Source organism: Rana temporaria, chromosome 9 (genome assembly GCF_905171775.1).
Source record: "Rana temporaria chromosome 9, aRanTem1.1, whole genome shotgun sequence".
Taxonomy (NCBI): domain Eukaryota; kingdom Metazoa; phylum Chordata; class Amphibia; order Anura; family Ranidae; genus Rana; species Rana temporaria.
In genome coordinates, this window is record NC_053497.1 from 55,292,155 (window position 1) to 55,319,116 (window position 26,962).

Consider the following 26,962-nt stretch of genomic DNA (forward strand, 5'->3'; position numbering starts at 1 on the left):
TTCACATTAACAAATTGTAATCTCAGGATTTCTCCAGAGATTACAGCCTTGCATTCACAGTCCTGAAGCATTCTGGACGGTTGCAGATCGCTTTCCTTCTGAAGAGACGCGATCTACACAGCTTTATAAACTGTTAAGAGTAGAAGAGTTTACTTCAATGATCTGCATAGCAGGGATTTTATGATGCTTCATAAATGGCCACCTTAGTACTTTAGACTATATGCATCAGTTATGAAACCGCACTGCCATCTTGAGGTTTAATGTGGAATAATTTGCTAAATTTTCACTAACGTTTTAAAAGTCTTAGGCTGCTTTCACATTGGGCAGCGGAGGTGCGGTGACGGTATAGCCGCGCTATTTTTAGCCGATTCGTTGTGGATTTGAAACAAAGCCAAGTAAGTTACGGCGGCGTAGCGTATCTTAGATACGCTGTGCCGATCTATGTGGATCTAGCCCCCGTTTCCTCAGAGGGGCTACACAAAGATTAGAGGTCATTAGTGAAACGGAGAGCCCTGAATGGAAGGCACACAAACTGAAAATGTCCATCTCCCACCAAGACTCAGTTTCTCTAAATTCAACAGCGGTCTTATTTGTACAAGACAGAGAATAAAAGCCTGTAAATCTCTCCGAGGGAGGACTAAAATTCCCCATTGCAATTGTATATTTATGTAATCAGAGAGGACATCTTCCTCCTGAGCAGAATGTGCTGTTCTGGAGGGTGATATCTGAAGCACAAAAAGTAAAAGAGTTTTACTGTAGAAGGCACCTACGGGTCCCAAAAAATGGGTTTTACCCTCTGTGCACACAATCGGCCACCCTGGCCTCCACCATACTAGCCTGGGGGTGTCTCCGGGCCAACAACTACTCCTGTAGGGGATGAAGAGATTAAAAGGACCATGGCTGTGTGTAATTCAGAAAGGTGCCCTTGCACACCCTTCCATTCGCACTTGAAGTTTTCCATTCTGGGAAAAGGTTCTGGAATGTAGAGTGGGCCAAACTAGCAGGGAGCCTCAACCTTCTATGAGGAAGAAGGCCAGACTAACCAGTGATTGCTCTTGGAATAGTGCTTAGCGATGTGACTTTTAATTGTGACCAATAAAGAATGTACGACATTCCAAGGATGGTTGCCGCTCTATGAAACTTAAAGTGATTGTAAACGATCACCATGTAAAACAACCCATTCAGTTTAACCACTTCCCGACCAACCGACACAGTTATACTGCGGTAGAGTGGCTCGGCTCCTCGAATCGCCTTCATTGTACATCAGGCGCGTACGTGGCAATCTGTGGGCGCGAGCGTCACAATTCTCTGGCGTAGGAGCCAATCAGAGGGTCCAGCGGACTCGATGTCCGCCGGCCACCCACGATCGCTCCACAGAGGCAGAACGGGGATCTGCCAGTGTACACAAAGCAGATCCCTGTTCTGTCATGAGAATAGAGTGAGATTGTGTTCATATATATGGAGCGCTATTTCTTGTGTTAAAAAGGAAGTAAACCCTGATGGGTTTTACTTCCTCTTTGTTTCCCTGCAAAGGTAAAGCATAATGGGCTACTATGCATCGCATAGTAGCCCATTATGTGGCACTTACCTGCAGGAAAAGCCCGCAATGTCCCCTTCTTCGCTGGCAGCGAGTGAGTTTCCATTCTTCACCCCTCTCCCTTCCGAGGCAGCGAACTCCGGCTCTGTGACTGCCCGGAGTCGCGTGAAGTTACTCCTGCGCAGCGTGCGGGAGCCGCCAGCCATGGCATGACAAGCTAGAAACGACACAGCGCACCCTTTCTAAGTCCGGCACATGCGCAGAAAATAAAAAAATTAAATTTTTTTTTCATCACAAAAAGTGATCGTGTGTACGCGGCATGAATCTAGGCTTACCTGTAGGTGAAAGTGGTATGTAAGGGTTTACAACCAATTTAAACCATATAAAAAGTGACAATAGTGTCTGGTCCTAGTGATTAGGAACAGCAATCTCTCTCTACTCCCTGTCAGCCACTCCCCACAGTTAGAAAGCACCTCCCTAGGGAGCATTTAACCCTTTGATTGCCCCCCTAGTGTTAACCCCTTCTCTGCCAGTGTCCCGTGATGTACTCCAAGAAAAGGTTTTTACAAGTAAGCTGTTTTTAAAAAATCCTATTTTCTTTTTCGTACATCACGGGACACAGAGCATCTCGTTAATTACTTAGTGGGATGTTCCAGAGCAATGCTTAACTTGAGGGGAGGGAGACACTGATTAACCACTTTCTGCCGGCCGTAAGACTTTGTACGGCCGCAGTGTGGATCCCAAATGCCGGGAGGCCGTCTATATACGGCCTCCGGCCACTGGGGGGGGGCGCGCGTGCCTGCCGCATCACTGAGATGCCGATGCGCGTGCCTAGCGGCCGCGATGTCCGCCGGGCACCCGCGATCGGCGGTTACACAGACAAGGACGTGGATCTGTGTGTGTAAAGACACAGATCCACGTCCTGTCAGGGAGAGAGGAGACCGATGCTGTGTCCCTTGTACATACAGACACAGATCGGTCACCTCCCCCAGTCAGTCCCCTCCCCCTACAGTTAGAACACTCACTAGGCTACACATTTAACCCCTTCCTCGCCCCCCTAGTGTTAACCCCTTCCCTGCCAGTCACATTTATACAGTAATTAGTGCATATTTATAGCACTGATCGCTGTATAAATGTGAATGGTGCCAAAAATGTGTCAAAGGTGTCAAAATGTGTCAATGCTAGGAACAAGGATCTTCTTTTTACTGGATCTTTGGAGATGATTGACCTTAGAAAACTGGAAGGAGGGAATTCTGAAAATGGAAGTTTGTAACCCAGACACCCCGTGGAAATAACCCACTTGTTCTGAATCTCTTCCTGCCAAGCCCTTGAAAATCACACAAGTCGCTCCCACACTCAGCCGAGCAGGGGCGCCCCTTCACATAAGGGGGCTTTGGGGCTCTGCTTAGCAGATCTTTGACCCCAAGGCTTCTGTTGTCCCTGGGTTTGGCCCTGGACTTTACCTCTTGCACTCAGCTGAGGAGGCCACTGTCTGGAGGCTGTAGCCATCGGGACTGGGAGAGAACGTTTAAATGAAGGACGTTTACGCTTTTTCTTAACTGGCAACAGGGTGGTTTTACCACAAGAAATTGTATGCATTTATCCAGGTCATCCCCAAACAATCGGTCCCCATGAAAGGGAAAACCGGCCAAAAGCTTTTTGCACGGAGCTTCAGCTGACCAATGATTCAGCCACAAAATCCTGCGCATGTGTACAAGCAGGAGAGTAAGGCAGGATGCTTGATGAATAGAATCTTTAATGGCATCCACCGCAAAACATAAGGCCTTAGGTAGGTGCGCCCAAAATTTGGCCTGTTCCGCAGGGAGAATTTTGATCACCTGCTTCATCTGCCCCTTAAGTACCTGACACACGCCAATCGCTGCCACTGCAGGTTGGGTTACTGCGATCTGAATTAAGACTCCAGCTTTTTCTCAGTTGGATCTCTGAATACCTGAGCATTGTCCACAGGACAGGTCAGACTTTTATTCACTGAGATAATGGCCACGTCTAGTCGGCCAGCTCCACTTCTTGGTGAATTTCTCCTCCATTGGATAAAGAAAGGCAAATTTTTGGGGGGGGGGAGAAAACAGCTTATCTGGGTGCTCCCAGTCAGCATAAATACGTTTTTCCAATAAAGAATGGACCGGGAAGGTATATACAGCCTGCAGGAATTTGAATGATCCCAAGGAGGAGACGGGGGTCTCGGCAACTTGTATGTAGAACGCACAACTTCTGTATAGCATTGCACCTGCAACTTGAGAGCCTGAGAGGCAGAAAATAGTTCCTCTGAATCCCCCAAATCATACGACTGCTCCTTATGCTTGTCCCCTGATGGCGTTACATCATTATCAGAATCATCTGATAGGGGATCTAAAGCAGCATAAGGGGACCTATCCTGCTTTCTGTGAGGATGCTGCAATTAAAGCAGCCATCTTTACTTCCAAACCCTCCAATGCTGCTGCTAAAGAGTCCTCAGTGACATATGCAGGAACTGAAATGTTGGGAGAGGCTGCAAAAGCCTGACAGGGGCAATAGCTCAGGTCTTTTTTCAGAGGAGGATGGGATCAGGCTGGCATGTCTAGGACCCCCAGATCCAGATGGCGATACCTTAGTGCCTTTTTTCCCTGCCCCTGAACCCTTTCTACAGGGAGACATAGTCCTAAGCTAAAAAGCAGAGGTACTATACACAGGCCTGATGCTGATAAGGTTTCTTAGGGTATGCCTGAATCCACTCCACACAGAGGTGCTTACATGCCCCAAAGCTGTTGTGTCCCTCTTGCTTACAGAGCTCTGGCGTCTGGGGCTTTAAACACCTGTCCTGCGCCATGGGCCAGTGTCCGCGCCGCATGTGCATGCCGGCGGCAACCACACCCCCTCCTGCTTGCGGGGAAGCTCACAGCGCCTCTCCACAGGGATGTAGTCCCAAGGGAGGGGCGAGCATGCTGACTACATACCAGAACAGCTCGGATGATGGGGGCGAGCTTACTGAGGAGGAACAGGAAGTGAGAAATTCAGACAAAGAAAAAAACATTTAGAAGGGAAATCGAAGGAAAAGGTAAGTGAACCATCAATGCACTAGCTTAAAGGAACCTATTTAGAAAATAAAAAATTAACCTTTACAACCTAGAACACATGATCGGATTTGGCCAACATACACAAAACATGTTTTTTCAGCTCTTTAGTACCACCCTTTGGGCAACTTCTGCTAATGTTGTCTTATGGTTAGCATTGGTTCGGGGAATGCGTGTTTGTACACACCATCAGATAATCTGACATCACACATTTGCCGTCAGGAAATTTTAAAGAACGCTATCCCACATTTGTTGTTGGAAATTCCGACAACAATTGTCCTATGGAGCTTACAAACGGTCGGATTATTTGACAACATCCTGCCATCACACAATTACCGTCGGAAAGTCCGATCGTGTGTCCGGGCCTCTAGATTAAAGCTACCCTGTCACTAAAAGGAATTCGGAAAATACAGTCTTTCCTGAAAAGACAACATGGAATACTCACTTCTCTTGCTGCTGGCCCCTACTCTGTCCTGTAGTGACGTAGGGGCCGGTAGAAGGAACCAAATGCAGTGGTGGTGGGGCCTGGAAACCAGCACTCCTGGAAGTGTTGGTTTCTGAAGATTCTTTAGTCAGTGGCATCTCTTATCTACAGTACAGATCGACAGCACAAGCAGCAAGAGAAGTGAGTATTCCAAGTCTTCATCATGAGGACGGTATTTCCAGTGTTTTAGTGACAGGGTCATTTCAAGAATCTAGTGGTTAAAGGAGTTGTAAAGGAAACATTTTATTTTTACAGGGTATAGAGACATAATAGTTAACTGATTCCTTTTAAAAACGATTAAAAATAGGTAAAAATCATCTTCTGTTGTGCAATACGAATCTATTGTATCAAATTACATTTCTGTCTTTGATAAAACAATAAAATATTTGAAACAAAAAAAAAATAGGTAAAAATCAATCATATAATGTGCCTGTAGTTTCAGTTTCGTTTTTGCATGTTATCCTGCCTCTGTGCTGCACAGAGCCATAGAAAAGTGATGGTTTGGAAAACTAAACTAGAATCTCCCAGTACTGTGGTCACCAGGAAACAGACAACCAGGAAGTGTCCAGAACAGAGCAGAATTACAGCAACATCAGAGAAAAAACGAACAACGAGGACATGAAACCAGGACTGCAGTAAGGTAAAGGAAGCTATTTAGCTAACAAAAAAAAATCCTTTAGTGACCCTTTAACTTAAGCATTCTAAAAATCCCAGTTTGGGTGAAATTAGCCTTCAGTAGTTACAGGTGGTAGGTTTTATACATTGCTGTTTACACCTCTTATTAGCACTAAGCATTGTACATATACAACAATGTAAGGACTGACAATAGGAGATCTTTATGAAAAAAGAAATCAATTTATTTTCTCTGTATCCAGCCATTCGCTGATATTTACACACAGACAAGTCATCATTGCCTAATAATACAAGAACCATTTTGTCCCTAATACTTGAGTTATTTTTCCTGTAGGTGCTGGGCTGTAGATGAGATTTAGTAACCTGGGGATACAGTAGAAGAAATAGAATATTCCAAGAGAACATTTACTTACTGTGGTACAAGTAGTACGACACCACTAAAACAACTAAAAACACCACGAAGAAAACAGAGCGGATCCTGTATATGTTTTGTCTCCAGGCATTGTTATTTATCTAATCTGCTTTAAAGGAACACTAAAGGCAAACTATTTTTTTTTTTTTAAATAACAAACATGTTATACTTATCTCCACTGTGCAGCTCGTTTTGCACAGAGTGTCCCCTAACCCTGTCTTCTGGGGTCCCTCGGCGGCTGTCTCGGCTCCTCCTCGCAAAAGCTTTCCACCTTCATGCGAGCGAGCATGGTGGAAAGCTTTTGCGAGCGCGCTCCCGTGATACAGCGGCGGGCATAGCCGCCGAATGTATCACTCGGCCCCGCCCAGCGGCGCGCCGCGTCATCCGATGTGATTGACAGCAGCACCAGCCAATGGCTGCGCTGCCATCAATCCGTCCAGCCTAGCCAATCAACGGCCAGGCTGGGAACCAAAGAGGATCACGTGGACGCGCGTGGGACTTTCGAGGGGTCAGGTAAGTAAAACGGGGGTTCGGTACCGTCGGTTGTTTTTTCACCTTAATGCATAGGATGCATTAAGGTGAAAAAACATTTACCTTTACAACCCCTTTAACCTCACATCCCCCCCCCCCCTCCCCTCGTGAATTTGTGTAAGGCCTGGTTTACACCTATACAGGGGGTGTGGTTGATGCATTTTCATGGTGCGTTTTGTGCTTTTTTCACTGGCGTTTATTATGCATTTTGAGTTTTTCTGAAGTGTCCGTTGTCTTGCAGGAGAAACCCGCAAAAATGCAGCAGAAACGCATCACAAGCACTGCATTTTTGATGCGTTTCTATTGAAGTCCTTGGAACCAAAAATGCAGCCTGCTGCAGGGGAAAAAAGTCCATCACCCTTTCTAAAAGGGTCAGGGACTTGGAAAATGCTCAGATGTTATCGTTACCCATATGAAACCATGTTAAATGGACTATAGCGCGTTTCTGCAAAACTGCACTGAAAAATGCATAGCTGTGAACCGGGCCTAAGGCCCGTTTCATACAGGCTTTAGCTTGTATAACAGCAGTGTCAACAGCAAGCTTTGACAAAACATGTGTAGAGTTTTCAGACAGCTAATGACTGTCACTTTAAAGAACCTGCTAGCAGGCTTCAGCACTTCTTAAAGCTTGTTAAAAGCCTGTTAGCAGCTTGCTTAAAGTGGCAATCAGCACTCCCATTAGAATCTGTGTTCAGTATTTACAAACAAGAGCTGCACAGTACTTTAAATGCTTCAACACAGCTTGCTGAAAGCTCTGCAAATGCTTTATGAAAGCTTGCTCTTATATATGACCCGGAGCCCATGTGAAACAGGCCTAACAGAATTTCTTGCTCTGGTAATTTAAGGAAATTTCCTTCTCTAACGGACTTAAAGTGGCTCCAATGGCAGAAGGTTTTTTACCTTCATGCATTCTATGCATGAAGGTAAAAAACATTCTGTGTGTAGCAGCCCCCCCCCCCCCCATACTTACCTGAGCCCCATCGCAATCCAGTGATCTGCATAAGAGCATCAGCTCTTTGGCTAAGGCAGCAGCGGAAGCCATTGGCTCCCCCTGCCGTGAATCACAGTCAACAAACCAAGGAGGAGAGAGAGAGGGCGGGGGACGAGTCGTGGCTCTGTGTGTGAATGGACACACAGAGCAGTGGCTCAGAAGCAAGCCTGCTTGGGTGCCCCCATAGCAAGCTGCTTGCTCTGGGTGCACTCGGCAGGAAGGAGGGGCGAGGTGCGCCAACAGGGGATCCATGGAGAAGGATTAGGGATACTCGTTACAAAACCACTGCACAGGGCAGGTAAGTACTACATGTTTGTTATTTTAAAAAAAATTGCCTTTAATATCACTTTATCAGGTCTAACCACCCTAAAACAATGGCCAAAGAAATGCCGCTGTAGGTGAGTGACTGACTCTCACATGTTGTGAACTGGAACCCAGGGTGCTGCACAGCTCGTCTGTGAGACTCAGTAACATGCAAAATCCAAAATATTGCTGCAATCCTTAGCATCTTTATTGAAGCATTAAAGGAGTTGTAAAGGAAATATTTGTTTTGCTGAAATGACTGTTTACAGGGTATAGAGACATAATAGTTAACCGATTCCTTTTAAAAATTATTAAAAATAGATAAAAATCAATCCTGCTTCTGTGATGTACAGAGACTCAGAGCCAATACCAGCCAGTGATGGTTTGTAAAACGAAACTGATTGGTGTTGTGGGGTTTTAGGCACACAGTAATCACACCTCCTTGATTAGTGACCACAGAGAGAAAGATCCCATGACTTTTTTCATCAGGAAACAGACAACCAGGAAGTGTTCAGAACAGAGAAGAATTACAGCAACATCAGAGCAAAAACGAACAATGAGGACATGAAACCAGGACTGCAGCAAGGTAAAGGAAGCCATTTAGCTAAAATTCCTTTAGTGACCCTTTAAAGGGGTTGTAAAGACAAAAATATTTTCCTCTTAAATTAAAGTCTGACAGTAGCTGATAAAGTAAAAAGTAATGTTTTGCATTATAACTAGTTTGATACCTGTTGAAATCGAGCTGTTTTATTCACCTCCGTCACTCCTGAATCATTATTCTCACTGACTTCCTGGTTTGCGGTGCACATTCATTCTTGCTACATCACGGCCTAATGGGAACTACAGGTTGTTATTAGGCTTAGCCTCCATGCCTGTGAGGGATAAGAGAGCATCTTCACGCAGGGCTATAGTCGTAGGGAGGGGTGAGCCATTCTGCTTTCCACCATGCAAAACGGCTCAGATGCTGGTGGAAAGCAAGAAGAGGAGTGACAGGAAATGGCATTTTTAAACCTGGATTACTGTATTTTGGAGGTCAAAAGGAAAAACGAGGTAAGTGATATTTAAATGCTCTAGCTTACAGCAATCAATTGATCTAACAAAAAACAAACCTTTACTGTTCCTTTAATGCTTCAATAAAGATACCAAGGAGTGCAGCAATATTCTGGATTTTGCATGTTACTGACCCTTAACAGATGGTTTAGTTTCGAGTAAATGCTAGCTGGCCAAATTATTCACCAACTTCTTATAAAATGTTGGGAGTCTATGATGGTAAGTACCTGAACTTCCAGCCCAGTCCGCTGCAGCAGCCATTACAGGGAGATGGTTCAGTCTTCATGCTGGAGAAAGCAACATGAACATTGACTTTTAGCACCAAGCCTAAGCCAGAGCTGGAACCTCTCAAAAACTCCTTGCAAAGGTTCCAGAGACAAAAGACTGCGGCGTGACATTCAGGTCACCATCATTCACTCATAACATTGGAGCAAACAAAGCATCAATCTCACACACGATGGATAGTAGGCACCTTCACCAGACTGCTATGATACATAAAGCATCTGTATTTGCCAGCACAGCCCACCCCCTTTCTGCGCTTGACTATTGGCCCTTCCCAGTGATAGGTGACCTCACTCACCAATAGTGAAACAAAGGGGGCAGGTTTTCCATTGCATATCAGAGTTCTGAGATATTTGGGGTTTAATAGTTGCTCTAAGGAAAAGCAATCCAGCATGCAGGCAGTAACTTGGAGATACTTGCTACCCAGTAAGAGATTCTCTTTTTATTCCTGGACACAGGTTCAGTTTAAAATATATCTGTACCCAAAAACAAACATTTAACTTATAAAAGCTTACCAGTTCCTAAATAAGGTGGCTGCATTCATTCTTTTTTTTGGTTTTTCTCTGTGTGCATTTGGCGTTTTTTTTCAATCCTACAAATAGCACACCTCCTGCCCCTTCATAGCTACACTAACACGGTTTGTAATTTGGCCAGTTCACTTGGGACCAATTGAATTTTGATCAGTGTATGGCGATCCCCGTTTGACAAAAGCTAATTGTTTATTTGATATTGATTAATTAGTAAACAAACATGTTGGAAAAAAATCTCGATCGGCTGCTGCAGCCATTGATCAGTGTATTCTGAGAGTGGCAGGGGCAGCTGTCAGAACACTATGGCCCATCAAGGGAGGGGAACGCTCCATTTACCTGATTTGTATGGATGGAGGAATCGGTTCAGTTGTTTTGCCAGCTGGCTGAATGAAAAAACGATCAGTGTATGGCCGGCTTTACTACTTCACTATGGTGGACATCGTGGCTATAACACAGGCCGGATCTTTGGGATATCAGCCTTTGTTCATGTTTATTACATTGTTGCTTTATGGGATTAGAAGATTACACAAAAAAAGGACGTGCTTGCTTTTTAGCTCCCAGGAAATAAACAAGCCCACTGTATTAATTGCAAGATAAATGTGTATGTTCTGTACTTGCATACAATGTCCTTCACCTGAAGAAAAGAAAGCGAATGCAGCCACCACGTCTAAGAACTCATAAGCTGCAATAGATTACATTTTTGTTGTTGGGTTTAGATAAGCTTTCATGCGGGCAGAAATATATTTCAAGCTGCTTGATGTATGTTTTGGGGATCTACAAGCAGTTTTTGTCTGATTGTTTTGCTGTGGAACATGATAACCGGTAATTGTGTTTATATCTGCTGCACTCGGATACAACAAAGCTGCTTCACTGCCTCGACAGCAAGTCACATTTCATAATATTCTCGGAACAGAAATGTTTAAAATATAAAAGATAAGACACATACACGTGCAGGAAAGAAACACAGCTTGAAGGAACTGGAAGAAAGGAACTCTTACTGGGGAAAAAAATACAAGGGCTGCCATTAGTGACTTCACTTTGAACAAGCTAGATTCCTGGCTGACTGTGATTTTATTGTTTTCCTAGGCCCGGATTTACAGACAGCAGCGCACATTAATGCCGCCGTAGCGTATTTCCTGTACACTACGTCGACGAAGCGCAGAGAGGCAAGCATGGAATTCACAGAGCACTTGCTCCCAAAACTGTGCTGGGTTTCCTAAGTGTAAGCCGGTGGAAGTGGAAGTGGGCGTGAGCCATGCAAATGATGGGCCGAGCGCCAGACAGATACGTGTGCCGTCCCGTGGACGCATCCCAGTGCGCATGCTCACAAACACGTTGGAACAACTGCCTAAGATACGGCGGATCACTGCCTACGCCATGAACGTAATCTGCACCCATCCAGACACACGTCCAACGTAAAAACCGCAGGCTTCTGTTCCCTGATGCTGACCTTTACATGTCTGCTGCTGAGTTACACCTCCTTTATGGGGCTTAACTTTACGCCGGACGTACAACTTACGCGCACCTCTCGTATTGGGCGGGCGCAGGTTCGTGAAACGCCGTATTTTCCTTATTTGCATATTTAAATAGCTGATCAATGTGAGCGCCACCATGCGTCCAGCGTAAATATGCGCCCACTCTACGCCGGCGTAGGCAAGTTACATCGGTGGGATGAAGCCTATTTTTAGGCGTATCTTAGTCCGGTGCACAGATACGACGGCGCATATTTGCACTTACACGGCGTATCTGGAGATACGTCGTCGCAAGTGCTTTGTGAAGCCCTAGTGTCTGACCCTTGTACAAGTAGGTGGTGAGTTGAAATTCCCAATCCGCATACTACTTTGGGGTCCAGGGATCAGAAAATATTGAAGTCTCTGGGTCAGCATGACAGCCAGGCAGTTAGTATTTTCCCAAAAAAAGAGATGAGCAATGGCAATCCCCTTCTTTTCCTCATTATACTTTTCCTTTAAAGAATAAGTTCAGCTTTACAAAAAATAAAATAAATGCTCATTTATTTTTTTTGCAGGTAAAATGTTTTTTGTTTGTTAGAAGCCTGTAAAGTATTGCACCCATGATCAGCAGACTGTGGGTGTAATGGCACAGTTCTGCAGACTATCTGTGTAGCTGTTTGCCTGTACCTCCGATACCAGCAGGCAGTTACACTCTGACAGGTAGCTCAATGAACTACCTAGAGAGCTCAACAGTGCCCTGGTAGTTCATTGAGAACTAAAAGCCGACAGCCACAAAGGCTGTCGGTACTTGTAGTTTTTACATTCACAGAACACTGTGAATTCATTTTTTAAATTGTGATGACAGTGGGCGGGGGGGAGAAGATCCCCCACTCGCTGTCAAAACAGGATTAGGGGTTGCGGGAGCCGGTGCATCTCGTTACATGTTACACTGATAATGTATGTTGCATATAACAAAAGGTGAACTTATCCTTTAAGGAAAAAAAAGATCTCTTGTAAGGCAGGGCAGTGAAATCTACTGTTTAAGTAGCACCTATATTGTTCCACAATGCTTGTGATTCAAGTATCTATTGTGCAAAGTGAGAAATGCTACATTTTGGCTTGCCATAGACAAGTTCTTTATGTGGGATGCAGTTCTGTCTCTATAGAAGCATTCTGTATTAAATAAAAGAAAGAATTGTTTTTTATTGGGAAGGAAAGTTTGATCATTTATCTTGGAAAATAGCTATAATTTACTGCACAACCTAAGGGTAAAAAAGATGACATACTATTTATACAGCCTATTTGACTGTACTGTCTTACAAGTAAAATTTGTCCTTAAATTGTGAAAAAGCCCTGTTTAGGGCCCATTCACACCAGAACCAAGTATGCATTTTCCTGTTTGGGGACTGTTGTATTAGACAGACAACTGAAAATGAATGACCAGCTTGAATTTTTCACAGCGCATTCCACCAGATACAGTGCATTAGGGGTGCACTGCAATGCACATGCGTAGCGGAGGTGCATTTGTTCAAAATGAATAGCATTGCAGTGCACCAACACACTTAACCACAATGCTGGTGGAGTGAATGGGCCCTCAAGATGGCTGTTAACTGTGAGAGCCAAGACTCACTCCAGCGCTGGAAGCTTTTCTAGTTCTAGAATTGTCATATCACTGTGCGGGACATTCCACAAGGAGAACTCCGCTGTCTCAAGCAAACACACACTTACTTCTGGCAGACAGCAATGGCAGCCTTCAGTGCTAAACCTTGGCTGTGACAGATAACATATGCCCTGACAGTATTTCTTCATGGATCACCAGTACAAATGATGGTTTAATAAATGTAGACATGCTTCTAAACATTAAGAATTATTCACTTGGTTCATCCTGTGTTTGGAAACGGACCAACTCTGCTTTTTTCAGTACACATAACAAAAAGGGAAAGCAGAAAACAAAGGGGAATAAGGATTTGCTTTAAATAAACTTTTTACAATACTCAAGTGGCAAACTTTGAGATTTCAGCTATAAATACTTATACTTCCTTTTGGTTTTGTGAACTTGCTGCTCTTTGCATAATATAGCACATACATAAATGTGGTATAAAATCATATTTATATATAAATATATATATATGTACAATGAAGTGTGTCTGTCCAGGCCCATCCAAGGCTCTTGGGAAATCAGACACACAAATCAATTTAGAGTTTGACACAAGGATCCAACCGACTCTCTGTACAGTAATGAAGGAACTAGCTGCCTCTTCACACCACTGAGCTTACTCAGTGCGACAGTGCAAGCGATAATGTAGCAAACCACAGCATGACTGGACTACAATAAGCTGAAATTTGATTGGAAGATATGAGTTACTGCACTTTTCACTACCTCGTTGAACAAGCCTGCCTGTGTGCTCTGTACGGACATGTGCACTAAATACAAAGAATTTCATCATATTAGGAATCCATCTTTAACGGGAATCCATCACACAGCAAATCACAGGTGTGAGAAGCCTCATATTGAAGCTGTAACTTTTACCTCCTGAGTTGCACGTTACCAGGGCAGTGACAACATAAGCAGTGAGGACGAGTCCATTTGTCTTCACTGCCTCAAAATTAGTAGGCTGCTTGGGAGTTGGAGAGTAAAATCTTTCATTTAACGTTCCTCTACTGGGAATTTTACTTCATGACAGATCCACCACAACTTTGCTGCCCTTAAAACTACACCATAAATATATGGATATATATCTATAGAGATATATATATATCTTCTAACACATACAGCGGGATGTATGTTTATAAAGAAAATTTTAAAATAACATACAAATAGACAGCATAAATCACTACGCAAGATGATTATTCATTAAAAACAGATTGTGGAGCTGTTACATTTTTTTCTTCGGTTTATATACATGAAGAATTGACATAACCAAGGATGGTATCAGTTGCTTAAAAAAAAAATAAAGATATATATATATAGGCATGTTATTATGAACACTGTATATGGGTATCACTGGCAGAATGGAGATGCTGTGGGGTCAAATCCTTTAAAAACATCCTTAAGGGAGCCAGCGTCCTGTTCAGACTCCTGTGTTGGGCTGTTTCCAGCAAAGGGGCTTCCACTGCCAGTTTTGGTTTGCTTGACCACACCATAGACAGATGGCACTGGCAAGTTGTGAACAGCGGCCTGGCTGCTATCTGAAATAGCTGCAGTTTTAGCACGGGGCCGGTTGTAACTGTTGTAGCGGTCAGTGGCAGTATCTGAATTAGGTTTGTCTGCTTCTGGTTGGTCCAGGGCAGACTTGCGCACAAAAAGGGGCTCTTTTGCTTTACTGGCAGTTTTGCTGTCTGAACCCTTAGAGGTTGTCTCGTTAGAAGTGACCTCAGCTGAAGTCTTGTTCCCTGTCCGAGGATCATACAAACTAATGTTGCTGAGAACGTTACTTTGACCGCTTGGTTTGCTCAGTCCCCCTACAGTCAGCAAACGGGGGTCATAGGGTGCAATGGTTGTTGGGCTCTCAACAGGTGGTATTATGGGAAGGGGCTGTGTGGGTTCTGGTGGCCGTACAGTAAGCACAGGTTCTGTGGATTTTTGAAGACGTGGGTCAGCAGGAGGCTTCCGTGTTCGAGGATCAGAGGGTTTTTCAGCTGGTGCTGATGAAGTGCTAGAGGCAGCATTGACAGTCTTCAGAATCCTAGATAGCAGTTCAAAATCAGGCAGGCTAGAATTTGATGTTGTTGCATCAGAAGCAGCTGCCCGCTGACGTGGGTCCTGCGATACTGAGGTGGATGGACGGTTAGGTCTGGAATCAAGGCCTTGCATAGACTGTAGTGCAGGAGGCATTGGGATGAAGTCCTGTTTAGGAATGGGCAGTGGGATAAGGTCTTCAGGACTCCATAAAACAGTCCTGGCAAAGTTTGGTTTGTTCAAATTGACATCCTTTTTGATGTGGCTGAACTGCTGCAGCTGATTTCTTGGGTCTCTTAATGTATGTCCAGGGGGAGGATCAAGGGGGATGTTGACAGGCTTATCCCGTAGGACCCTTTCCCCTTCTTCTTCATCTCCAGCAATTTTATTTACTGGGGAGTCTTGTTTTGAAGACTGGCCTGCATGTCTGGCTAGTCTAGGGTCGCTTTGCCCTTTGTCAGATGAAGAAGGGTTGTCTGTGGTTCGGGAAAGTCGTGGATCACGAGAGAGACGGGGATCAGTAGGGCGGCTGGATGGGGCAGCTGAATTTTTTTGCAGACGTGGGTCAACCTGTCCCCCTGTACTGGTGTCTCTGGCAGGGACCTGTGGAGCAGGGCGGTTAGATGACTGCTGTCGTAAAGTCTTGAGTATTGAAGTCACGCTGCTTCCTCCTTCCTCTTCATCACTGGAGTACCAGTTGCCAGAATCACCTGAAAATGTTAACAATAATCATTAATTTATAGCTCCCAGACTTGGTACAGGAAAGTTCAAAACTACAAAGAGCAAAACAGTTAAGGAGTTTACAGAAAATACGCCAGAAAATGATACAATGAACAAAATGACGTAACCATAATTGATTGATCAGATATCTGTTCATTAGTGTTATTATACAGGGGAAGGAAAAACTTATGTCTGAAGTTAAGGTAAAAATCCACATAAGCAGATTTACATACACCGATCAGCCATGACATTAGGAACCAGCATTAACTTTTTCAGCATTTTAAGCTACAGTACTGGATCAGACTACATGGGCCAGCTTTTGCTCCCCACGTGCATCAATAAGCTTTGTCTACCCATGACCGTCACCGGTTTGCTTTCCATGGACCACTTTTGATAGGTCTGTTATTCTGTTTCCTTCTGTGGTTTATATACATAAAGCCCACTTTCATGAGCTCACTTGTGTAAAAGTTAATTCACCTTCATTATCTCTGTCCTGCTGGGTTCCTCCAGCCATCCTCCGTGCTCGCTCTTCATCGTCTTGCTGCTTCTGCTGAATACGCAGGTACAGAGCACGCTGTGCAGAGGGTAAGAAATCTGGGATGTTCCCTTTGTTAAAAGAGGACTGTGTATCCATATTCTCGGGGTCCTCTTCAGTAGAGTGCTCATGATAATGGTGAGGATCGTCTTCTGGCATGCCTCCATAGTTGTTATAGGCACCTAGTTAACAAAAAAAATTGAAAGTTCTGTCTTTTACTCCACTTACTGCAGAGAGAATAACACCATTAGCAGAATAGGGTCAAGGAGAACATATTTCACATCTCACTGTTAAAGTGTTACTAAACCCACAACAGTAAAATCAGTTGTATATGCAGTAAAGCATGCTTGTTATACTCACTGTGGTACCTAAGGGGTTAAGCCTCTGCATTGTGTAAAAAGGCTGTTTGATTCTGTATGCACAGATCCTCCTCTTCTTGCATTGCCCCCAAAACATGTTCGGCAAAGACAGAGTTAGTGACGTTAGTCTGCACATGCTCAGTTTGGGGTGTATTGCTATAGAGTTTTTTTTCTTGGAAAATTGCATGTGATCAGCACTATCTAGAAAGTCAGGGGTCCTGCGCCCTGATGGGACAGCCAGTGCAGTATGAAAACTCCTCCTACAAGCTCTATCCAGCCACTTATAGAAGTGGCCCCCAAACATGTTCGGCAAAGACAGAGTTAGTGACGTTAGTCTGCACATGCTCAGTTTGGGGTGTATTGCTATAGAGTTTTTTTTCTTGGAAAATTGCATGTGATCAGCACTATCTAGAAAGTCAGGGGTCCTGCGCCCTGATGGGACAGCCAGTGCAGTATGAAAACTCCTCCTACAAGCTCTATCCAGCCACTTATAGAAGTCAAAAGACTGCTATATACTGCTGGGGAGAAAAGGTATTTAGCAGTTTATAGTTACTAAAATACAGTAATTGCATTTTCATGTTCTGTGTGAGACTGAAAACAGATATCGTGAAGGTAGGGTCCTGGGTTTAGTAACACTTTAATAGCAGATATTAGTTACAATACCTGGAGTCAAAAAACTTTCGATGAGGTACAAATTAATGCTTCTAAGGTGAACTATTTCATATATACTAAGGCTGCATTCACACCTGGGCATTTGCATAGTGGGCAGAATCGCAGCAATTCTGCTCGTGATTTCAAAACGCTCTAGTAAAATGAGAAATCGCACAATGCGAATTTCAGATGCCATTAATTTAAATGGCAACTAAAAACGCGCTGCGGTTCTGCTGCAATTTTTGAACGATAAATCCCGCTGCAATTGCAGAAAACCACATCTCCTGAAGCTTGTCAAACAAAAAAAAGTTCAGGAGCTACTTTTGGGCGACAAGCTTCACGTTACACAGTTGGCCATGATTGCAGCACGGTTTATCGTGGCAGACCTGTACCGCGTTTTTAGGTGCCATTAAATTGAATGGCACCTGTGATTTCTCATTTTACCAGAGCGTTTTGAAATCGCGGATTTGTCAAACGATTCCCCAAAGAGATGTTCAGCATCAAAGGGCATGCATAGAAGAGGTTTCTTACAAGCATGTTCAGCAGACCAAGCTTTTAGTCACAAAATCCTGCATGTTTGTACAGAGAGATAGCAGAGATTCTTGAGACTTGTCGAATTGCATTCTTCAGAACATGAACACAAAACAAAAAGGGCTGAAGGGAATCAGCTCCACTTGTTCTAAGAGTTTCTAAGACAAGTGTCTTTGTTTATACATCCTGACCTGTTGGCGATAGTCTGGCAAATGAACATGGCAGCAATTGCTGGCTGTATTGCTGGATCTGCAAGATCAAATAAGGCTTTTTAAATGGCCTCAAAATACCCATCAACAGAATGCTTGAAAGAGGGAACACCCTCAATAGCAACTGTAAAGAGTTTGACAACAGCAATCACAGGATCCACTACTGGTATACACCATTTAATTTTAAAATTCATAATTGCATTCTTAAAGTAAATGAGGGTATGAGAAAAGTCTTCTTTAATCTTAGACAATCTCTTAGTTCACATAGGGGCCTGTGTTGGCTGTGGCGCATTCAGTTCTGTTGAATCGTGTAAAAGGAAAAAAAAATATGACTCCAGTGGAGAAGAGGTCCATCGCCTAAAGCATCAGCTCCCAAAAATGGAGCCTCGTGGAGTGGATGGGGTTATGCGAGTACACTTTTGGGGTAGCCCTAGCAAAAAGTTTTATCCCAGTGTCCATTCACCTGCAGGTAGCAGCAAAAAAACCCTGGTCTACGAATACCAGTCTTGTACAATTAAGATAACTTTTTTTAATGACTTACAGTAACTTAATTTTTTACTAGCGCGCAAGTGGCAGCTCAAGAGTGAGAATCCCTGCAGTAGCATTTGGATAAGAACTGCTGTCCTCTGTGTGAGAGCAAGGGGTCGATCTGCAGCAGTCCCACCCACCCCTTGCACAGTCACATCATCTTCTCTCCAATCAGAGATGTGCATGCTTCTTGCTAATTGGGGGTAGTTATAACTGTGCAATGGACTGCAGAAAAAAATCAGCAGCAGACAATTTTGCACCAATGTAAATATGGTAGAGTTTAGTTCAGAGGACCCAACACCATCTGTGCTGTGATCCCTTCCTCTGACAGTCTGACCACCACAGCTCACACAGGGGCAGAACGTTTCAATTGTTAAGACTTTTCTATTAGTTCACAGCTATTCAGCCAACAGACCTACAAGCTGGGAACATATCTTTTACAACTGGGTGCCTAGGGACATGATATGAACCATTTATTTTTTTGATGAAACAGGTTTGTGAGTCAAGATTTTTAGATATAAAGCAGTTCACTTACAAAGTACTAAGAAATGGGATCGGCTGTAGAAAGGTTTACCTTGACTAATGAACATTAGCTTTTGCTATAGAGGAAAGCTTTGTACCTAAAATGCTCAACTTCAGGCACAAAAACTACATTTTTCAAAAGCAACAAACAATATAAATCCACTTAGTTTACACCAATTGCCAAAACCCAGATAATAATCTGCGAAACAAAAAAAAGGATGACACAGTGTTCCTATACATACATTAGACCTGGATGGAGGAATCCACTGAGTTGTATTCTGACTGCAGGGAGACCACCCCACTGTCAGAATACACTGATCAGTGCTGCAGGGTATAGCTGATGGCAGTGATCAATCAGGAAAATCCCAATAGGCTGGTTGTACAGAAGTCAATCGGTAGATAACCAGCATTCCCGTACGTGGACCGAAATTCAGCTAGTCCCTGCTGAACTGGCCAAATTTAGATCCATGTATGGTCCGCTTAGGTGAAGATCAGAAACAAACAACACACAATATTTAAAATAAAGTAAAATAAATTAAAAAGACAGAAACACGAGTGAAAGAAATACCTTCATCTCCCATCATATCAGGTGCCATCTCCATATTTGGGTCAGGATAATATTCACCATAGAAGTCTGGGCCTGGTGGACCATCACCCATCATATCAGGTCCATCTTCAGGGCCATAGGGCATCATAGGTGGACCTTCCTCCATATCCAGATCATGGTGCATTGGGCCTTGAGGGCCCATAGGTCCAGGAAACCCTGGGGGACCTCCTGGTGCACCAGGTGGCCTAAACAAAAAAGAAAAACAACAATTCAGTCAATCAGAACTAGCGTTGTCCCGATACCACGGTTTTAAGACTGCGTACAAGTACCAATACTTCCCCCCCCCCCCCCCCCCCAAGTACTCGTCGATACCGATTACCGATACTTTTTGCCATGTGACAGTGGCACTAATGACACGTGGACTGTCGGTAGTTTTTATTGAATTTTTTACATATTTTTTTTTAGGGGGGGGTTGCGGCGGACGGTGTCAGTGTGTTTTATTATTTTTACAATTTAACCTTTTCAATATTTATTACAATTCTTTATTTTTTTTAATTTAGCCCTGTTGGGGGTGGCTTTGGTGAGATATCCCCTGACATCTCCCTTTTGAGACAGGAAAAGGGATTGAGGACAAAGATTCCCCAGTCCCTTTCTCTGCAGCCTCAGCTGAACTGAAGATGAATGGACAGGAGATAGCGGCTCCTCTCTATTCATAAACTGAAGCATGGTAAACACAGTTTACGATGCTCAGTGACAGTTATGAATGAACAGAGTCAGTGGTCATTGACTATGTGCATTCGAAAAAGGAAGGAGCTGCTAAATTGCATTTACCAGCTCATTCCTCCGCTCTCCATCTGACAGATCGAGGACAGAGGGGGACAGGAGGAGCACGAAGGGGAAACCGGAGGAGGATATGGGGGACAGTCAGGGGTGATCAGTGCGGCGCTGTGGAGGAGTTACAATCACCAATATTCCTGTATAGATTTCAATAAAGCAGCTGAAAGCTGCAGGAGGGAGAGGAGAAGCGGCTGTCAGCTGCTTTATTGAAACGTATACAGAAAGATTGGTGATTGTAACTCCTCCCCAGCACCGCACCGATCATCCCTGACTGTCAAGATATTGGATTAAGCGTCGGAGCATTTGTCCAAGTAAAAAGTACTCGGGCAAATTCTCGGTTTTGACACCGATACTAGTATCGGGACAACCCTAATTAGAACCAAGAACACAAAGTAAAAACAGTACGCATGCCCAACATCTTACCTGACACCCAATTTATGAGCCAAATGAGCAGTGGGCCGCACCACAATGTCAAAAAGGGATGGTATTCGCTGGCACATCTGTGGATCCATAGGCCCAGATCCAGGACTGCCTTGCATTGTTTCCATTGGAGGACCCCCTGGTGGACTTCCAAGCATTGGTCCTCCATCTTGCATTGGAGAAAGTGGACCTCCAGGTCCACCGTGCATTGGAGGCATGGGACCTCCCTCACATGGATGCATAGGGCCTCCTTGATATGGATGCAATGGTCCTTCTGGTGGTAATTGCTCCCCAGGCCCAGCAAGCATTGGGTGCATTGGGCCACCAGGCATTGGGCCCCCAGGAACTGGAATACCGGGCATTGGCTCTCCATGCATTTGACCTCCTGACATATGGCCTCCTGGCAATGGATGACCACCATGAATCAATCCACCCATTACAGAGCCTTCAGGCACTAACCCGGGACCTATGGTCATTTCTTCTTCTTCTTCTTCTGGTGGACTTCCAGGTCCGTGCATGTCTGAACTTGGCAATAGCCCACTAGGAACCGGACCTCCAGGAAGTTGAGGAACAGGAACTGACGAATCAGGTGATGTTACTGGTACAGCAGGTGGTGGGGATGCTGGATCACATAAACCTGCAGTATTAGAAGGCCCTGATGGTGCTGAAGGTGTAGGCAGAAGCCCGACTCCAGGGGGTGGTTTGGGCAAAGGGTTTATGCCTTGTTTTTTCAGTTCTTCTAAATCCTTTTCATCCTCAGCTCCAGCTTCTGCATCCTCCGCTAATAACTGAAGAAAAAGTATATATTCAGCTCTCTCAAAACCAAAGAAAATTTAACACATTAAAAATATGGTTCCAATCTAGGAAATGTTTTTAAGCTGGTTAGTTTTTGTGTTGTTTTTTTCATACAAACTATGAGCTCATAAATCCTAAATTTGGAAAGCCAGATAGTCAAAACTTAAAGCGGATGTGCCACTAAAAAAATATATTAAAAGCCAGCAGCTACAAATACTGCAGCTGCTGACTTTTAATATAAGGACACTTACCTGTCCTGAAGTCCAGCGCCGATCGCAGCAGATGACGAGCCGATCGCTCGTCACCCTGCTGCTCCCCCCTCCATCCACGGTGAGGGAACCAGGAAGTGAATCGCTCCGGCTTCACTGCCCGGTTCCCTACGGCGCATGCACGAGTCGCGCTGCGCCCGCCGATTGGCTCCCGCTGTGTGCTGGGAGCCGAGTGTTCCCAGCATACAACGAGGGACGGACGGGAAGCAAGGAAAAAACCCGTCTTTTGCCCGCATCGTAGGGCCGGAAGTGGGTGCAGATACCTGTCTGTAGACAGGTATCTGCACCCCCCTCCCCCCTGAAAGGTGTCAAATGTGACACCGGAGGGGGGGAGGGTGCCGATCAGCGCGACTTCACTTTAGAGTGGAGATCCGCTTTAAGGAACTACAGTCTAGCAAAAAATAAGTATAGATTTATTAAACAAGAAGCTTTCACATTAAACCTTTCCTGGGAAAATTATGGTTTTTGCTGATCTCATTTTAAAAGTGCAATTTTCCCTGCAGTTAAAGTGGTACTAAAGGCAGAGTGTGTTTTTTTACCTTAATGCATTTTCTGCATGAAGGTAAAAAAAAAAAAAATAAAAAAAAAAAAATTTACTTCTGCATGCAGCTCCCTCCCCAGCCCCCTTATACTTGCATGAGCCTGATCTCGATCCAGCAATATGTCTCTTCATTGGACAGAGAGGCAGCGCAGTGGGACCCATCAGCTTCTGTTGCTGTCAATCACAACCAGTGAGGAGAGAGCGTGGGAGCGAGCACTCACGAGTGCTACCAAAGCAAGCGGCTTACTATCAGGCAGGGAGGCAAAAGCCTGGAGCACTAGCGGGAGACCCCAAAAGAGGAGGATCTGGGCTGCTCTGTGCAAAACGATTGCACAGAGGTTAGTATGACATATTGGTTATTCAAAAATAAATAAAAAATCCTGCCTTTAGAATCACTTTAAACTAACCCCCTGGCTTCAATACTACCGAGTTATGGACCATGAACAAGCATTCAGACTAGAAAAGTCATATGTATACTTGTTCTATGTTAGGTACACAGTTTCAAATGAACAGGGTCAGTACAACAGCCAGACATCTACCATTTGCAGAATGAAAAGTAAGCTACAGTACCACGATTTAAAATATGATTGACGTGATTTGAGCCGATGCTCCACAGGCCTTTACTACATCATGATAACAGACACTGCAGCTTACAAAACAAAGCAAAAAGCTGACACAGCTAAGATAAATTTTTCTTGTTATTCAATTACATTCTAGTAATTCAAATATACTGAAGTGGGAGATGACGAAGAGAAGGCATGGACAAACTAAGGAAGAAATATTTAAACCTTTCTACTGGAACAGAAGAAATCCACAGTCTTAAGCCTCGTACACACCACTAGTTTTCTTTTGTTCAACCCAGCGTTTTTTTTTAGCATTAAGATAAAAAAAACTTCTGTGTGCAGCAGCCCCCCTCAGTCCCCCCAGCACTTACCTGAGCCCCATCTCTGTCCAGTGATGTCCACGAGTGTCTCGGTCATCTGAGACTCTCCCTTCTGATTGGCTGAGACATAGCAGTCAGTCAGACAGCCAATCATAGGAGAGAGGGGGGGGGGTGGGCCGGGCCGCAGCTCCGTGTTTGAATTGACACATGGAGCTGTGACTCGGCTTGGGTGCCCCCATAGCAAGCTGCTTACTGTGGGGGAACTAGGCAGGAGGGAGGGGCCAGGAGTGCCAAAAGGGGGACCCGAGACGTGGAGGATCTCGGCTGCTCTGTGCAAAACCAGTTTATTATTTTTATTGAAAAAACAAAACAAAAACAAGACTTTACAATCACTTTAATGCAGGGCCCCAATGTTGCAAAGACACCTATCAAGCTTTTGTTTTGCCAATAGCAGAACCGTGTTTTTGCATAATGATATAAACAATCACAGTTTTAAGTCTATGAGTGGTAGAGAGATTGTGCATACTTGTCAAGGGTGCCACCTTATGTTCAACAATTACTGTTAAAAAATCTATTTTGTACCTGATCAAGCAACTCTTGCGTTTCTTCTGTTAGTGGCTCATGAGAGAACATGCACTCTTCACCATTAATGCAGCTGCCTGTTGTGTGATATAGCTTACAAGGGAAATCACGTGAAAATTATTAAGGAAAAAAACAACTCATTGTAGTCTGATGCCAGTACGTTACTATAAACAACTTGATTTCACACATTTAAAACACAGAGTAAAAGGTACTTACTAGGGCAGTGATTGCAAACCTTGGAACCACATTTCCCATGATGTTCAACTACACCGCAGAGTGCATAAGCATCATGGGAAATTTATTTCCAAAATATTTGGGGTGCTAAGGTTCGCCATCACTGTACTAGGGAATGTGTGCGAGTTCTGTTTATTGGTTATAATACTTGTTTCTGTGCCCTACAGTCACAGATGTACATCTTTAATCCCCTGCCTCTAAAGCATCTGGTACCTACACTATGGGGTTAATTTAATAAAACTGGAGTAAAGTCTGTCGCAGCTGTGCACGGTAGCCAATCAGCTTCTTACTTCAGCTTGTTCAATTAGGTTTTGACAAAAAAAAAATGGAATATGATTGGGTTCTATGCAGAGCTGCACCAGATTTTGCACTCTCCAGTTCTAGTAAATCAAACCCAATGTTTTTGATACACTTTTATCCTCTACAAATTCCATGCTGTTCTGGAGACTCAGAAAACTCTTTACAAATAAGAGCCTCTACCCCAGACCAGGGTGCAAAGCAGCGGCGGCCAGTCCATAAGGGGCGCCGCCCCCCCCCCCCATCCATGCACCCGGCCCCCAAATCTACATGCGGGACGCCAGATGCATGGATTCCAATGGGAAGGGGGTGGTGGGTTTGAAGCATGTGATTAGAGCCAGAGGCTCTAATAAAACAAGAAATTTGTTGCACACTGGAACTCCAACTTATCTTGATGTCATCTTTATTGTCAAAAGGGTCAGACAAATACAGGCAATGGTAGACGCATTTCACAAGTGGTAGCTTGCTTGTTCACAAAGATCTACCATTGCCTGTATTTGTCTGACCCCTTTGACAATAAAAATGGGGTTGGATAAGTTGGAGTTCCAGTGTGCGACCAATTTCTTGTTTTATTTTGTCTTCCACAGTGGTGAGCCGAGGTCTGCATCTGTGATCTACCTTGCACCTGATTCTCCTTGTTCTTTGCAGAGGCTCTAATAGGCTTCAAAAAAGGGTGGGCTTGGGGTGCAGAGTCTCACCCAGTTGTGTGACAATAGCAAATTAATATTCACTATTGTCACACAGATTCTCCTCCCAGCGAAAGGACAGCTTCTCCAGCCCCTCCATGCCAAGTGCTCTTAACTCCTGTGGCACTCATATATGGGTTGCTGGCTGCAGAAGAGGGGAGCACAACCCTATAGAGGGAAGAAGTACGTAGCAGACAGCAGCAGCGACGCCGCCATGCCTAATGCACAGCATTCTTCATGGATCGCCCCTGTGTCAGCACACACCTCTCTGATAGTGATCCCCATCGCCCTCATCAAGCTGGCATCCCCGGGGCATGGTCTATCGGGAGATAGCAGCACAACAAAGAGAGCCGGGGGGGGGGGGGGGGGGGGGGGGGGTCCGTGGTCAGGTCCGTCTGCCTCCCCTGACAGATGGAGCACCAGCACCACTTGTAGAAGTGAATACAATAGGCACTCAAATAAAACCCCTCCCAATTCACACTTTTAGTTCACTTCATATCGCAAGCAAGGAAAAAAAAAAAGTAAAAATGCTCCACTGGTATGAATTAGGAAAAGCTCATTAAAACCGCTAAAAAGGATATCGTGCATGTATGGGCAATTGTCACCTCGAGCACAATAACCAGTGAAATAGAATTTGCACAGTCCACGCCGCCTTGGGACTTCCACGTCATGGCTGAAATTACAATGCTCCCCCTGAAAGAAAAAAATAAGACAGGACTTGTTGCTATATATAAATACAAACAAAGCAATCTAGAAAACATATGGAAAAAATCATACGTTAGTGACAATGAATTCAACAGTGAAGCTCAGCATGTCACAGCTGTGCCACAGGTTGCCATGGTAGAGCTGTAAATACCTGACTAATGATGAAATTCCATCCAAAATACTTACACTAAGGCTGGCCATAGATGGTGCAAATTTCTGTCCTGCAGCCATGGGTTGCAGGAAAGAAATTTGCATGATTCGCCCATCAAAACAGACAGCGCTGACAGGAAAATCCCTCCCACCAAAACTTTGCCTCTAACTATTGATCTGGTCCACAAAAGATTTTATATATATATATATATATATATATATATATATATATATATATATATATACATACACACACACACATATACACACATACATACACCCACACTAGGTGCAAGAGCTGAACTGGTTAGTACTGTTGCGTTCTGCTGAAGGACATAAAAAAAAAAAAAAAAGACACAAAATTATTTGTTTGGCAAGTAGATTGAGGAACTCTGCAGTAAACGGCAGTGGACATCCCTGATATCTAAATAAATTGGCTATATATTTTTAATGTTGCAACTGACCTAAAGGCATTATCTAAACCCAATTAGAAAGATGTGACAAAATCTAACTATGCTTTATGATTTAGGAAATATTTACTATCACTCTATTGTAAACTCATTTTACTTAAAATTAACCACTTGCTTGCCGACCTGCTCACGCAGATGTACTGTGGCAGGTCAGCTCTCTCCTGCGCAAATCGCCACACCTTTACAGCGGCTTGCGCTGGCGCAGTGGCAGGCACTCCGCCACTGGCGCACTAGTGTTCCCGCTGCAGGAGTGTGATCTGTCATGTGCATGGCAGCCTTTCCCTTTACAGTTAGAACACACTGAGGGAATACAGTTAACCCCTTGATCGCTCCCTAGAATTAACCCCTTCCCTGCCAGTGTCAATTTTACATTGATCAGTGCATTTTTTTTAGTACTGATCAATGTAATAATGTCACTGGTCCCCAAAATGTGTCATTTGGGGTCAGATTTGTCCGCCGCAGTCACGCTAAAAAAAAAATAAAAAAAAAATAAATAAAAAAATCGCAGTTTGCCGCCATTACTAGTAAGAAAAACTA

General features: G+C 44.2%; 1 protein-coding gene across 3 annotated transcripts in view; it reads right to left on the reverse strand.

The window, feature by feature from the left end:
* Positions 1-13,230: 13,230 nt before the first annotated feature.
* ZC3H4 (zinc finger CCCH-type containing 4) overlaps positions 13,231-26,962 on the reverse strand; it is a 60,405-nt gene continuing 46,673 nt past the window's right edge. For 2 of the 3 annotated variants that reach the window (XM_040323537.1, XM_040323538.1), the window contains exons 9-14: positions 25,682-25,793; positions 23,884-23,993; positions 20,817-21,601; positions 19,578-19,801; positions 16,152-16,391; positions 13,231-15,664 (exon numbers count right to left, since the gene is read on the reverse strand). In XM_040323537.1, coding sequence (XP_040179471.1) covers positions 14,277-15,664; positions 16,152-16,391; positions 19,578-19,801; positions 20,817-21,601; positions 23,884-23,993; positions 25,682-25,793 — 2,859 coding nt within the window. In that variant the 3' untranslated portion in view covers positions 13,231-14,276. The remainder of the gene's footprint in view (positions 15,665-16,151; positions 16,392-19,577; positions 19,802-20,816; positions 21,602-23,883; positions 23,994-25,681; positions 25,794-26,962) is intronic. The other variant, XM_040323539.1, reaches the window with a different exon arrangement.